Source organism: Leucoraja erinacea, chromosome 8, assembly GCF_028641065.1.
Source record: "Leucoraja erinacea ecotype New England chromosome 8, Leri_hhj_1, whole genome shotgun sequence".
Classification (NCBI taxonomy): Eukaryota; Metazoa; Chordata; class Chondrichthyes; order Rajiformes; family Rajidae; genus Leucoraja; species Leucoraja erinaceus.
The window spans coordinates 32,366,985-32,383,138 of NC_073384.1; the positions used below are offsets into that span (position 1 = coordinate 32,366,985).

Genomic DNA, 16,154 nt, shown 5'->3' on the forward strand with positions numbered 1-16,154 from the left:
TCCCATACTAACCATTCTGTCCTAGGCCTCCTCCATTGTTAGAGGTCAAATGCTAAGTTAGAGGAACAGCATCTCATATTTCACTTGGGCAGCTTACAGCCCACAGCAGTGTGAATATTGATTTCTCAAACTTCAATTAACACTTGCATCTCCTCTCTCTCCATCCTCAAACCAGCTTCAAAAAGTAGTCTTGTTAAGTCTCATTGTCTAACTCGTTCTCACCTAGCACACAGCTAACACTGGCCTATTCCCTTTATCATAGTTGCTCTTATGCATATCTTTAATTTATTTCTCTCTACATCACCGTCTATATCTCATTTCCCTTTCCCGGACTCAGTCTGAATGGTCTCTACCCGAAATGTCACCTCTTCCTTTTCTCCAGAGATGTTGTCCGACTCCAGTTTTGTGTCTATTCTCAATCTAACCAATTCCTTAACAAAGAATGCAATAACTGAATTATGGAATTATGATTATGAATCATATTGCACCTCTATGATCAATGATGCAAATTATTTCAGCTATGAAATGATGTTAACCAAGTTAAAAAATGCTCAACTGCATATCAAACACTGATTGTTATTAATAAGAATATACTATTTTCCTTAGGAATTTTTAACCTTTACTAATTTTTAGTTTAGTTTATTTTCATGTGTACTGAGTGCTGATTGGTTACTCCACACTAACCAATTGTAGTGTTTTATTATTAGAAGCTCCGTCTACTACACAGTTCATATTATCGTAACCCAGCTTCTGCTGTTAGTCTATTCGCCATTACACAGCTGAAACAACATGCTGTTGTGTACTGTAAGTGTTCTTTAATAAAATTCTGTTGTACCATGTTTGTGAGAATGACTAGGTCATTTACATGGTGTTGCGAAGTGGATCGTAACCCACTCCATGTTTAAGTATTTCGGTTTTTATTTTGTCCCCCGTTTTGTTCCTGTCTATTCACTGTTGCTACCTGCCATGGCCAGCTCGCTTCGCTGTCCAGACCTTTGATCTTTGACTCGAACATTGATATAGAGATATGCCATTTATTGTCACTATACATGTACAGTGAAACTGAAAGCTGCTCGTACTCAGTGCATACATACAATTTAGCACAAAAAAGAAGAAACAGAAAAAAAACAAAAAACAGAAGGGAGATGGGGGGGGGGGGACATATATACATATATCATATATACAGATGGAAGTCCGTGTTGGGCGGTGTAGTCAGTGCATGTGTGAATTTGAATTTATGGTAGATATAATTCTCTGAAAGCAACTATTCCTGAGTCTGTTTGTCCTGGATTTGATGCACCTATAGCGCCTTCCAGAGGGCAGCAGGTCGAACAGTCCAAACGCAGGATGGGAGCAGTCTTTGATGATCTTCTTTGCCCTGCTAAGGCAGCGGGAGGTGTAGATGTCCATCAGGGAGGGGAGAGGGCAGCCAATGATCCTCTGCGCTGTCCTGGTTACCCTCTGAAGCCTCTCCCTGTCTGCCATGGTGCAGCTGCCATACCATGCTGTAATGCAGTATGTCAGCAGGCTCTCGATGGACGAGCGGTAGAAGGTCAGCAGCAGGTTAGAGTCCAGGTTGTGCTTCCTGAGGACCCTCAGGAAGTGCAGCCGCTGCTGAGCCTTCTTGATGACCGCTGTCGTGTTGTCCGTCCAGGAGATGTCGGCAGCGATATGGACACCGAGAAACCGGAAGGTGTTGACCCTCTCCACACACTCGCCGTTGATGTGTAGGGGGGCTAAGTCGGTGCTGTGCCTCCTGAAGTCGACAATGAGCTCTTTTGTTTTCCTGGTGTTCAGAGCCAGATTGTTTTCGGAGCACCAGGTTGTCAACTTCAGGACTTCCTCTCTGTAGGCTGCCTCGTCTCCCTTCGAAATAAGTCCGACCACAGTAGTGTCGTCAGCAAATTTGACGATGCGGTTGTTGTTGTGGGCCGGACTACAGTCGTAGGTGTAGACAGTATAAGAGGGGGCTTAGCACACAGCCCTGTGGGGAACTGGTACTCAACCTGCGAGTGGAGGAGAGGTGGGGGCCGAGTCTCACAGTCTGGGGCCGGTTGGTGAGGAAATCCTTTATCCAGGCACATGTGACAGTGGGGAGGCCGAGAGTGACCAGTTTACCTATGAGAATGTCCGGAATGATTGTATTAAAGGCTGAACTAAAATCCACAAAGAGCATCTGGACGTAGCTCTGCCCCTGCTCCAGATGGCTCAGCACAGAGTGGAGAGCTACGGTGATGGCGTCTTCTGTGGATCTGTTTTGGCGATAGGCGAATTGGTGGGGGTCGAGGTCTGGTGGTAGATAGTCCTTGATGTGCTGGAGGACCAACCTCTCGAAGCACTTCGTGATTACCGGAGTGAGGGCCACAGGACGGTAGTCATTAAGGCTGGTGATGGTAGACTTCTTCGGCACAGGGACGATTGTGGCTGATTTTAGGCAGGACGGAATAACTGCCTGGGCCAGGGAGAGGTTGAAAATTCTGGTGAAGATGGCAGTGAGCTGGTGGGCGCATGCTTTGAGCACCTTACCAGGTACTCCATCTGGGCCGGTAGCCTTCTTGGGGTTCACTGCCAGGAGCACCCGTCTGACATCGTGCTCCGTTACAGTGAGTGGAGTAGTACAGGAGCTAGGTGAGGGTCGAAACAGGGCTGTAGCAGGTGAGTGCTGCTGTTGTGATGTTTCAAAGCGGGAGAAGAAGCAATTTAGCTTTTCTGCCAGCGGCGCACTCAGGTCTTCTGACTTTGTGGCACAGCCTCTGTAGTTGGTAATGTCTTGTATGCCCCGCCATACCTCCCGTGTATTATTGCTGGACAAGTGGGACTCTATGCTCCTCTTATGGTCCGCCTTGGCTTTTTTAATACCACTTTTCAGATCGGCTCGAGCAGCCCTGTACAGAGCTCTGTCACCTGACCTGAAGGCAGCACCGCGGGCTCTGAGGAGTGTGCGGACCTGGCTGGACATCCAGGGTTTCTGGTTTGGGAAAACCCGTATGTTTTTGTCTACAGTCACATTTCCGATGCAGAACTTGATATAGTCCAGCACCGATTCTGTGAGAGTTTCCAGATCCTGGTGTTCGAATATGTCCCAGTTTGTCTGTGTAAAGCAGTCCTGTAGATTGGAGAGTGCATTTTCAGGCCAGGTTGTAACAGATCTTATGGTGGGCCTGGCACTGCGTCTGAGGGGGGTGTAGGCTGGAGAGAGCAGGAGGGAGAGATGATCTGACTGGCCGAGTTGGGGGAGGGGGATGGCTCTATACGCGTGCTTGATATTGGTGTAGACATGATCCAGCGTGTTCACCCCTCTAGTAGAACACTTGACATGTTGGTAGAATTTCGGCAGTACAGTCTTCAAGTTGGCCTTATTAAAGTCCCCTGCGATTATGTGAACACCTTCGGGGTGATCCCGCTGCTGTTCGTTAATGGTGTTCAGCAGGAGAGAGAGCGCCTTGTTTACATTGGCGTCAGGTGGAATATACACAGCCCTGACAATCACGACTGTTAGTTCTCTCGGTAGGAAAAAAGGCCGGCATCTTACAGACATGTACTCGAGGTCAGGGGAACAATGTTTGTCTATGATTGTCCCGTTGTTGCACCAATTCTCATGCACGTATATACAGAGACCCCCTCCCCTGCTCTTACCGGAGTCTATAGTCCTGTCCCCGCGGAGCAGAAAGCGACCTGCTAGCTCCATGCTAGCATCAGGTATCCCCGGGTGAAGCCAGGTTTCGGTGATTATCATAATACAGCAGTCGCGGACATATCGATTTCCGGCGAGCTGTACTTCCAGGTCATCCATTTTGTGAACCAGGGATCTGGCGTTGGAGAGATACAGGCTCGGTAGAGGTGGCTTGTGTGGTCGATTCCTTAGCCTTAGCAAAGCCCCGGACCTGCGGCCTCGCTTCTGCTTCCTCTCCCTCCTCCGTCTGCGCCGCCTCCTAGACCCGACAACAATCCACGGGGACCCCGGTGGTCTCGCTATGTCGCCCGGGATGTTATACTTGCGATGGAAGACACCCGAAACCGCAGTCTGGCGCTGGTCACCGATATCCGCGATATCCACGAGGTTCTGTCGGGAGTAGCGGGTGTTCGCAGAACCGACTGCAAAGACGTACACGGACAACACAACGTACACAAACAACGTTGCTGAATGTTGTCGCGTTTTTGAGCGCGACTCTAACCATTACATTAGTGCTGCTCATCCCAACGCTGCACCTGACCTGCGTGCTTCTATACTACTATGTTACTTGCCCTGAAGCAATGAAGCGCGCTGAGCGTTTCGACTACGTGCCTGCAGTTTTGGATCACAACAACCAGATTGTGGTGCCTGCTGAAATTATTGATGACCCTGCAGTCTTACTCACTAAGCTCAGACAGCTGACCTTCGATCTCCGCTACATCGACGATTGTTTTGGTGCTATCTCCTACACCCACACACAACTTCCATCTGGCACTCAAATACACCTGGACCATTTCCGACACTTCCCTACGATTTCTTGACCTCCATCGCAGGTGATAGACTTCTGACCGATATCCACTATAAACCCACCGACTCCCATGGCATTCTGGACTAGGGCGCCAGGGCATCGGAAATGTCCTCATTCTTCAGGGTATGGGGGTTCCCCTCCCCTACCATAGATGAGGCTCTCACCAGGGTCTCTTCAATAGTCAGGACTGTCATATGAAGAAAGACTGGATAGACTTGGTTTATACTCTCTAGAATTTAGGAGATTTCAATCTCCTTTAGGAGATTGAGATGCTACACTTGTCACTTTACCTCCCCCCTCGATTCCATTCAAGGACCCAAGCCTGTCAGTGGATGTGGTTTACCGTCATTTTCAGCAGGCCTTTGATCCGGTGCTTTTCAGAAAGCTTTTGATAAGATGCTGCACGTGAGGCTGATAAAAAGGATGAGAGCCATTATCAGTGGGTAGATACTAACATGGATAGCAGGTTAGTGGGATGGCAGAAGGCAAAGAGTGGCAATAAAGGGGGCTTTTTCTGGTTGGCTGCCAGTTCCGCCGTAGTCGGTGCTGTAGCTTCTACTCTTCATATTGTAGATCAATGATAGATGAGGGAATTGAAGGCTTTGTGGCCAAGTTTGCAGATGATACAAAGATAGGTGGAGGGGCAAGTAGTGTAAAGAAAGCAGGGACTCCGCAGAAGGACTTGGACAGGTTGGGAGAGTGGGCAGAGAAGTGGCAGATGGAATATAGCGTAGCAAAGTGAGGAGTCATGTATTTTAGTAGTAGGAATAAAGATGGAAACTATTTTCTTAATGGGGAGAGAATTTAGAAAACAGAGGGGCAAAGGGACTTGGGATTGCTGGTGCAGCATTCCCAAAAAGTTAATTTGCTAATCGATTTGGTAGTAAGGAAGGCAAATGCAATGCTAGCATTTATTTTGTACAGTTTTGGTCTCCAAATCTGAGGAAGGACATGATTGCCATAGAGGGAGTGCAGAGAAGGTTCACCAGATTGATTCCTGGGATGTCAGGACTGTCTTATGAAGAAAGACTGGATAGACTTGGTTTATACTCTCTAGAATTTAGGAGATTGAGAGAGGATCGTATAGAAACTTACAAAATTCTTAAGGGGTTAGACAGGCTAGATGCAGGAAAATTGTTCCCGATGTTGGGGAAGACCAGGACAAGGGGTCACAGCTTAAGGATAAGGGGGAAATCCTTTAAAACCGAGATGAGAAGAACTTTTTTCACACAGAAAGTGGTGAATCTCTGGAACTCTCTGCCACAGAGGGTAGTTGAGGTCAGTTCATTGGCTATATTTAAGAGGGAGTTAGATGTGGCCCTTGAGGCTAAGGGGATCAGAGGGTATGGAGAGAAGGCAGGTACGGGATACCGAGTTGGATGATCAGCCATGATCATATTGAATGGCGGTGCAGGCTCGAAGGGCCGAATGGCCTACTCCTGCACCTAATTTCTATGTTTCTATGTTTATTTCAAGATATTAACGAACAATATATAAATATATTAAGTAACACATTTAAGAGATTTGGGTACATGCTTTATTTTAAAATTACATTTCCTTCAGTGATGGTTACCTGCATCTTATTTTAAATAGAGGATAGACACAAAAAGCTAGAGTAACTCAGCGGGACAGGCAGCACCTCTGGAGAGAAGGAATGGGTGGCATTTCGGATCGAGACCCTTATTTTAAGTCTCCCAGAATCATTTAGTTAATTTCCCTACATGTTTATTGTTTTTCCTAGACATGTTCCAGAATCATTCAAGGTTACACTGAAGAATACATTCCGTTCTCACAGCTCAACCAATAGTTACTACTAAATAAAAACCCCATTTACATCTCTCATTTGACTTAAGATGCCTTCATTCCACTCATAAGAAATGGAGTAAAATTAACCCACCGAGTCCACTTCACCATTCAATTATGGCTGATCTATTTTTCTCTCTCAACCCCTTTCTCCTGCCTTCTCCTGTAACCTTTCACATACCTGACAATACCTACCAATCTCTATCTTAAAAATACCCAATGTTTTGGCCTCCACCTCCTTCTTTGGCAATCAATTCCACAGATTATCCACCCTCCGGCTAAATAAATTCCTCATCTCCTTTTATTTGGAGGCTTTATTTGGATAGGACAAGTTTAGAGAGATATGGGCCAAATGCAATCAGGTGAGACTATCGTAGATGGGGCATGTTGGCTGGAGTAGGCAAGTTGGGTTGAAGAGCCAGTTTCCATGCTGTACTATGACTATAATTTAGTCAATCTCCCTGCCTTTTAGACATCGGCTTTTGGCTCAGTAGAACATTTAAACCACAGGAACCTATTTTCAAGTTCCAAATCAGAGAGAAGCATATAATCCAGCATGATACCCAAGTCCAACACTACATTGTATTTCATTGTCAGAGGTGGTATGTTTTACTCACCGAGTTAAACAAAAGTACCGTGTACAATCTGAGATAGACAAAACATTTCTTGCCATAGATATGAAACTGTAACATATCTATAACTCATTGCTGGAGAAACTCAGTGGGTGAGGCAGCATCTATGGAGCAAAGGAAATAGGCAACGTTTCGGGTCGAAACCCTTCTTCAACCCTTATTTCCTTTGCTCCATAGATGCTGAGTTTCTCCAGCATTTTTGTATACCTTCGATTTTCCAGCATCTGCAGTTCCTTCTTAAACATTTTGTATAACTCATTGCTCTTTGCAGGGCTACGCTATATACTAACTGGCCCAAAACAGTGACCTTTCAAAACTGAGCAATATTGAGGCTATAAAAGCCATTCATGAATTGCAAGCCCTTTCTTAAATCCTCTCTTCAACTGAGATGTGGCAAGCCTCCCGACCCTGCCACAGAAACTTGAGAATATGCAAGGTGTCAGCTAATTCCAACTGTACAAGTTAATTGCACAATAACCTGTTGCCATTGCCACACCTTTCCCACCAACTTTAGTACTTTATACTAGTTAGGTCAATAGAAGCAAGTCAAAAAGAGAGTCAGAAGCAGATACTTTGAACAGTCTCTGAACATAAAAATAATACTGTAATAAAACTGTAAAAATGTTATGTAACTATACCAATAGGCACGAATTTTGATACTGCCGAGTAAAATAATTCCCATAGAAAGAATCAACATTGTTGGATGCAACAATGATAAACATGGAGATAATTCTCTCTTGCTATTCAGCAGGAAAAAAAAAAATCAGATATGTGCAATCATCTGTGAATCAAAAGCCCCCCCCCCCCCCCACTTGTATCCACCTATTTTCTAACATCCATTGTCCTGACCCACCGCTCTTCCAGCTATCCCCCTCTCCCACACCACAGGCCGCAGGGCCCTGCCCAAAACGGCACCTAGCCACGTTCTTCAGATATACTGCCTTACCCGCAGAATTACGCTTTTTTTTTGTATAAACCACCATCTACAGTTCCTGGTTTCAAAAATAAAGCTCCTGCGCTCACCTGCAAAGTTCTTAATGTGTACCCACATGCACCAAGAATGACTCCCAATTAATGAAGCAAAATTAGCTGAACTCAAAAATACTCAGCGATTCAAATATCTTAAGACTGCTAACACTGCAGCAAGAAAGCTACCATACAAAATTCATAAGGAGAGTTAATATAAAACTGCAGGTGCTACTAGTCTGTCCACATGCCGGTTCTGAAATGGGGCAAAAATGTTCAGAGATGGAATCTAAACTGCAGGCATACGACATTTTTAGTTACTCTTTCCACATGTACTAAGGGTTTTAGACAAAATAAACTTGCAAAACTCAGCGTTCCAGGAGTCTCCATATGACTGTGGAGACAGTATTAAAATGTATTTAATTAACAACTTTGTGTCAATAGGTACAAAGAACTGGAAAAAAATTGGGAAGTCCTTATGAAGGTTTAAATTGCAGGGAAAGTGAAGAAAAAACAAGGGAAAGATCTGCAAATGGAATGTAAGTTGGGAGAAAAGCATTCCTCTATTCATCTTTATTTTCTCATAATATCTGAAATTTGTTTAAATCGCCATTTAATCTTTAAATACCCGACAATATAATCAGTGGGTAATCTCAATATAATCCATGCAATTCAGATATCATTGTATTAGATGGTTGTGGGACTCTAAATCAACATGTCTAAGTTATAGATTACTGAAGTACACCATATAGGAGATAAGGTCATAAAGTCATGCGATTAGACTAGAATTAGGCCATTTGGCCCATCACGTCTACTCCACCATTCAATCATGGCTCATCTATCTCTCCCACCTAACCCCATTCTCCTGCCTTCTCCCCATAACCTCCGACACCTGTACTAATCAAGAATCTATCCATCTCTGCTTAAAAATATGCACTGACTTGGCCTCCACAGCATTCAGCGGCAAAGAATTCCACAGATTCACCACCCTATGACTAAAGAAATTTCTCCTCATCTCCTTCCTAAAAGAACGTCCTTTAATTCTGACGCTATGACCTCTAGTCCTAGACTCTCCCACTAGTGGAAACATCCTCTCCATATCCACTCTATCCAAGCATTTCACTATTCTGTATGCTACAATGAGGTCTCTCCTCATTCTTCTAAGAAACTGTCTATGAAAGTAAGCATGCAGGTACAGCAGGCAGTGAAGAACGCGAATGGCATGTTGGCCTTTATAACAAGCGGAATGGAATATATGAGCAAAGAGGTCCTTCTGCAGTTGTACAGAGACCACACCTGGAGTATTGTGTGCAGTTTTGGTCCCCTAATTTGAGGAAGGACATTCTTGCTATTGAGGGAGTGCAGCGTAGGTTTACAAGGTTAATTCCCGGGATGGCGGGACTGTCATATGCTGAGAGAATGGAGCAGCTGGGCTTGTACACTCTGGAGTTTAGAAGGATGAGAGGGTATCTCATTGAAACATATAAGATTGTTAAGGGCTTGGACACGCTAGAGGCAGGAAACATGTTCCCGATGTTGGGGGAGTCCCCAGAACCAGGGGCCACAGTTTAAGAATAAGGAGACGAGGAAACACTTTTTCCTCACAGAGTGGTGAGTCTGTGGAATTCTCTGCCTCAGAGGGCAATGGAGGCAGGTTCTCTGGATGCTTTCAAGAGAGCTAGATAGGGCTTAAAAATAGCAGAGTCAGGGGATATGGGGAGAAGGCAGGAACGGGGTACTGATTGGGGATGATCAGCCATTATCACATTGAATGGCGGTGCTGGCTCGAAGGGCAGAAGGGCCTACTCGTGCACCTATTGTCTATTGTCTAAATTCTAGACAGTACAGGCCCAGTGCGAACAAATGCTCATCGTAGGTTAACCTACCCATTCCTGGGATCATTCTTGGAAACCTCCTCTGGACCCTCTCCAGCGTCCGCACATAATTCCACAGATCTGGTGCCTAAAATTGAGCAGTATTCCAAATGTGGCCTTACCAGCTTCAGAGCCTCAGCATAATATCCCTGTTTTTGTATACAAACCCTCTTGAAATAAATGCTAGTTTGCTTTCTTTACTACCGATTCAACTCGTTGATTAACTTTTTAGGAATCCTGTACCAGCTCTCCCAGGACTCCATATAACTGTACCAAATGACAAGTATGCTCTGATCCAGAGTACAATACCAATTTCAATCAATAATTAAGAGTTCAGTTAGACTCTGACATAAAACAATTTAACTTATTTTGCACTATTCCAGTCGGCCACAAAAAGGTTTGCACTCATGTGCATAAAAGTGAACAAAAATATGCCAGAGGTAGACAAAAATGCTGGAGAAACTCAGCGGGTGAGGCAGCATATATGGTGCGAAGGAATAGGTGATGTTTCGGGTCGAGACACTATTCAATAACTAAACTTCACATGGCTGTGTAAATAGTTAGAAACAAAATGTTATACCACAGATGTGCATACTGACCAAGATAATATGGTGCTATCTGTATCGCTTGTCCCAATAATCTGAACCAATTCAGTTTCTGATGGGAAGTTAGACACTGCCTCATGGGAATACATAGTAGTGGATGCTGCCTGGCCCATCACAGGTATTGATTACCCCACCAAGAAAAACCCCACACCACACTCATCTCGCTGCTACCATCAGGAAGAAGGTACATGTGCTTGAAAACCATGACCACCAGGTTAAAGAACACCTTCTTAGCAACCATCAAGTTCTTGAACACAACACTAACCTCAGCAATAATCCACTATGCATTATGTGTTTGGTTGCTCTACGGACTGCGTTTTATGCACCATTATGGTTATCGTATAATACGATTATTAATTGTTAACGATTAATATATAATGTGTTATTGCATTTATGGGCTTGTTAGCTGCAACAAGAATGAATTTTATTGCTCCAATTTTGGTACAAACTACTTAAACACTCAATTTACTCAGGTAGGTTATCAGGAAGCATACATCATTTAGTAGACACCTCAATTGTATTAGCAGGGTCCTATAAAGAAAAATCAAGTTAAACTAAGTTAAAAAATACTGCCATCCCAATTACAACTCCAAAAGGAACTCCATCTTTACGAGTTGCTGTTAGGCCAGATCATTTTACCTACGGCTGACAGTTCTAGAGAGAACCACCAGTAACATGCTCCTCACAAGTCAGCTTGTTTCCATCTTTCCCACCTACCCATCAAAATGTAGTTGTCAGAAGCAATCTAAAGGCCAGATGCCAGTGCCACCAAGGTTACCGTCTGTTGGTGGAGCATTGATACAAAGGCCAGTTGGCTGGCATGAGTGAGAGCACATTAATTTGAATGGAGCCATAAACCTCGATTAAAATACAGATTTTTCTCATAATTTTAATTTCATTGACCACCATTTTTTTAAATATTAAAAAACTTATAATTATTTACAATTAATTGAACGTCTAGATTTAAGTCTTAACACATTAAACAAAAAGCATACAAAAGTATTTGATAACAGCAAGCTACCAAAAGCTCATATGTTCATTTTGCAGAGACCTCTCAACCAGGACAGTGGCAGATTCGAGATAGGGATCAATGTCAATCAAAAGGCATACATAGAAGCAAGGTTGATGTTGCTACCGACGGAGGGTTAAATCAAAAGGAGGGGTCAAAAAGAAGTATCATTTCACTTAACTGGCAGCTGTAAATAAGCTTTCATATCCCTGGGATTCTCACTCCCAAGAATGAAACAAAATGCAGGAATCGCAAACTCAAGGCACAAATAATGACTTCTTCACAGCAGCTAAAATAATGTTGATGTGCATGGAGTGTCAAAATTTAGAGGGGCACATAGCAAATAAACATACTGCAATTTTCAGTAACATGAATCCATGTCATCTGTTTAAGCATCCAGAGTATTGAAATAAACTTTCACTTACTTTTTACCTCCTTCAAATTCCATAAAACAAGCTTTATTCCACACCTCAAAATTTTGGGGGGTGATTTGTGAATTCTGCAACAGTGAATTTCCATAATGGTCATAATGAGGGGTTGTTTGTACTAAAGTGTGCCAGACAAGTCTGAAGAAGGGTTTCGGCCCGAAACGTCGCCTATTTCCTTCGCTCCATAGATGCTGCTGCACCCGCTGAGTTTCGCCAGCATTTTTGTGTACCTTCATACAAATTAAGTGTTATTTCCATTCACCTTTGGGCTTTCTTGTAAGAAAGATTTTAAAGATGGTAATTGGCTCCGAGTATCAGCAATGCAGTTTTAAGGCAGCAAACCACCAGCGGAGGAGGAAGCAAACGTAGTAGGGCCGGTACCTGTCATGCAGGCTGCTATTGGGCTCCTCTGTCATCGCAGTTGCTTGTTGGTAAGTTCATTGATTATTTTAAATTTCCACTAGTGTAGGTGGATGGGAAGATTGGAAATTGAATTGTATGCAAGTTGAAATAGGTCACAGGGAAAAAAAATTAAGAATTGGACTGATGCCATTGCTCAGAGCCAGAAGAGACTAGAAGGACTTAATCGCTTTCTATTTTTGAGAAGATTTGAATAAACGCTACCTTGATATCAAGGAGTGACTCTCACCTGTAACAGTGAAGCCAACTGATTCTCTGCAGCTCCAGTGCACAGATTATAGGTGTCATTTGATCGAATTGTACCTGGCACCTTCCATCATTTTGCTGATGATCAAGAATAGATCGAGTGAGTCAGCCAGACGCCATTTGCCCCGATTTCTATACAAGGAGAAACCACGTGTAATACTGCACATTGTTGGATAGATGCCAGTGTACTGAAACAGCGTGGTTAGAAGTGCAGCGAGTTCTGGAAATACAACTCTCTGGCACTACAGCCAGGATGCTATCAGGTCCTGTAGTCTTTGCTGTATCCAGTTTTGCCAGCTGTTTCATCACTCAAATTAAACGAAGACCGGCTTTTGGACTGCGGGCAAATCACAGAGAAAAGCTGAAATTGATCATTGAAATTGATCATTGGCACTTTGATGAAGATCATTTGTAAATAGTGCAAACTCATCTGTGCGGTAGAGGTGAAAAGGTCTACCATTGTGATGGGGAGATATTATGAGCCTCTTATCAACCATCTCCTGTCCGCCATCAATAACAACAGGACATAACACGATTGCTGAGTCTTGATCTGACATGTTGGTTGTGGGATCGCTGGGGTATATCCATGGCAAGCTGATTAGCTCACATCTTGTCCCATGTTGCAGTTACATCCAATGCATGCTGCTTGTGACATTTAGCAGTGTCACAGCTATTAGATTCACCCGTCAAAGTCATGTTTTGTTTGCCAGCATGTTATTCTTCAAGTCAAGGTGAGTAACCTGGCTCCAGCCAGGGTAGAGTGACGGATATGAAGGCTTGAGGTATTAACTTGCAGTGGAATACAAATCTACAGGTGATCCACAGACACGTGTGTGGCAACAATTTGTATACTAAAAAACACCGTCCCACGTTGAAAAGGTAAATCGTGCCAATGCTATAGGGGTCTTTGACCTGAAACATTGACCGCCCCCCCTCTCTCTATAGAAACTACCCTCCTTGCTAAATATTACAAGATTATTTATATCCAATGCTGATACCCACAAGCAAACCGATTTCAGATTTAGACAAGATGCACATGTTGATCTGCACAAAATGAAATAATGGACGAAATTTGGCAAAACAAAGTACGAGATTATGCACAATACACCTGTAGTTTCACTCCTTCTGGCACTGAGACCATTCCCTCCACAACTCCTTGGTTCACATCCCTTCCCACCCAAACCCCTCCCATCCCAGGTACTTTCCCTTGCAGCTGCAGATGCATCCAAGGTCCCCAACAGTCCTTTCAGATGAGGCACAGGTTCACTTGTACCTCCTCCAGGCTCATCTGCTGCATCCGTTGCTCTTGGTGTGGAGTCCTATATATCGGCGTGACTAAACACAGACTGGGCGATCATTTCACTGAACCCCTACGCTCAGTCCACCTTGGCAATCTCCTTGTTGCCAAACATTTTAACTCCCATTCCCATACTGACGTTGCTGCCCTGGGCCTCCTCCATTCTCAGAGTGAGACCACACACAAATTGGAGGAACAGCACCTCATATTTCACTTGGTCAGTTTACAACCCAGCAGTATGAATGTTTAAGAAAGAACTGCAGATGCTGGTAAAATCGAAGGTAGACACAAAATGCTGGAGTAACTCAGCGGGTGAGGCAGCATCTATGGGGAGAAGGAATTGCCGATGTTTCGGTTCAAGACCCTTCGTCAGACTGATGTCAGTGGAGGGGGCAGGACAAAGAATGGAGGCTGAGACAGTAAGACTAGTGGGAGAACTGGGAAAGGGGGAGGGGATGGAGAGAGAAAGCAAGGGCTACCTGAAGTCAGAGAAGTCAATGTTCTTACCGCTGGGGTGAACACTACCCAAGCAAAATATGAGGTGCCATTCCTCCAATTTGCCCTGACAATGTAGGTCTAGGACAGAACAGTCAGATTGGGAATGGGAGGGGGAGTTGAAGTGCTGGGCCACCGGGAGATCAGCTTGGTTAATGCGGACCGAGCCTCTCTCCACCCCTCCCCCACCTTAGTCATCCCTGCAATTCTAGTTTGCATCCATACCATCACTTCCACAGCCAACTATGGCCCATTGTGGGTTCCACCTCTCCTAGGTCAACAGTGCCTGCTCTGATTTGTTCTGAACCTTTTCATACCTCAAGGTTCCCTCCCCCTGACTTCAGTCTGGAGAAGGGTTGCGACCCTAAATATCACCTGTTCCTTTTCTCCATAGTTGCTCCCTGACCCGCTGAGTTACTCCAGCTTTTTGTGTCTACCTACAGTTTCAATCGACTTTCTTCTAAATATGTTGATTTTGAATACAGAACTTCTTTATTTGTAGAGTCAGTGATACAGCCAGGCCCTTTGACCCAACGTCCATGTCCAAGATGCCCCCACCTAAGCTAGACTCTAACTTGTCCGCGTTTGGTTCATATTCCTCTAAACCTTTTCTCTTGCTCTTAGCTCAAGTACTGGGCGGGCCAGGGCTTGGAGGGGACGGATTGGGACCCGAGTTGTCTTTCCCCAAGAGAGACAGGAGCCATGTGCCTTGAATGAAAGCGATTGCATAACGTTTTCCTCCTCCCTCCCCATGGAAAACGTGCTGGTGGTGGGAATGGAAGCCAGGCGCAAGGGCATAGAGTCAATGAGACCCCGCCGCTCGGAGAACAGCAGGATCCAGCAGCCTGGGACGGGGGGGGGGGGGGAAGAGGGCCAGGGAACGGATCACAGAAAGGGTGGCGGGAGACACTGATCTAACTCAAACCATGCACCACGCCACACACTACATAAAATGAGGACACAAGTCGAAACGGTAGCAGCCGCGCGTCCGTCCCCTGCCAGCCGCCGTACCCACTCGCTCCCCCAATATCCTCGCAGATAAACATCGCCCTCCCTTGTAACACCCTTTCTCTCTCCCCAACTCCCAGCCTCACTATTGGTAAAACTCACCAGTTCTCTGTTCCCGCAGCCCCCGCCGCATTTCCTCCGACCTCTCCGCCGCCTTCAGCAACATTTTCCCTCCCCCTCCCCGCTGAGGGGCGCCAGGATACATCCGCTCCAGCAGCGGGACCTCCGCCACGAGAATCTCCCCCACCCCCATCCACGGCGCCTGCGCGCGGCCGCAGCACTCAGCGTCCAGTCCACTGCGGGTGCGCGTCCGCGTCCGCGCGCGAGTAGTTGCCGTTGCCACTGCCCCGCCCCCCGCGCGCGCCGCCGTTCAAATCCTTCCACCAACGAACTTTTAACGGTCGCCGCCGGCCAAAGATGGCGGCGCCGCTGCCCGGTACTCGGATGCTCGATCCGAACACTAGGTGAGCCGAACATTACCTTCGGCGCTGCTGTTGCTGTCATCCGCACCGTCGCCTGTGCCGCCGCCACGACAATAGATTCGTGATCCTCCCCACTCGGCGCCCGCCGCCATCTTTCGCGTGTTTTAAAACCAATGACGTCAAAGGGGGAGGGCGGCCCTTTTATCAACGCGGCTCCGCCGGGATCCCGGGCTGGCGGCACCTCTATGATCTTTGGGCGGCACCGCCAGGTCCTAGTGCCCGCTGACGGCATATCATCACGTTTGTGGGCGACACGAGCGGGTGATCACTTCACGTCGTATTTACCCACGATGGAACAATGTCATTCTTAGTTGCAACCAAAGATCCTAACTCTAGGATCTTTAGCAGCAACAGCTTAACAGGCCTGTAAACGCAATACATATAGATAACAGCTAAGCAGAGCACCCC

The 16,154-nt window shown here is 45.6% G+C and overlaps 1 protein-coding gene across 4 annotated transcripts in view; it reads right to left on the reverse strand.

Annotated features, from left to right (window-relative positions):
• atl2 (atlastin GTPase 2) overlaps positions 1–15,872 on the reverse strand; it is a 44,539-nt gene extending 28,667 nt beyond the window's left edge. For 3 of the 4 annotated variants that reach the window (XM_055639338.1, XM_055639340.1, XM_055639339.1), the window contains exon 1: positions 15,367–15,532. In XM_055639338.1, coding sequence (XP_055495313.1) covers positions 15,367–15,517 — 151 coding nt within the window. In that variant the 5' untranslated portion in view covers positions 15,518–15,532. Of the gene's footprint in view, positions 1–15,366; positions 15,533–15,744 lie in introns of those variants that run through there. The other variant, XM_055639341.1, reaches the window with a different exon arrangement.
• Positions 15,873–16,154: the final 282 nt, after the last annotated feature.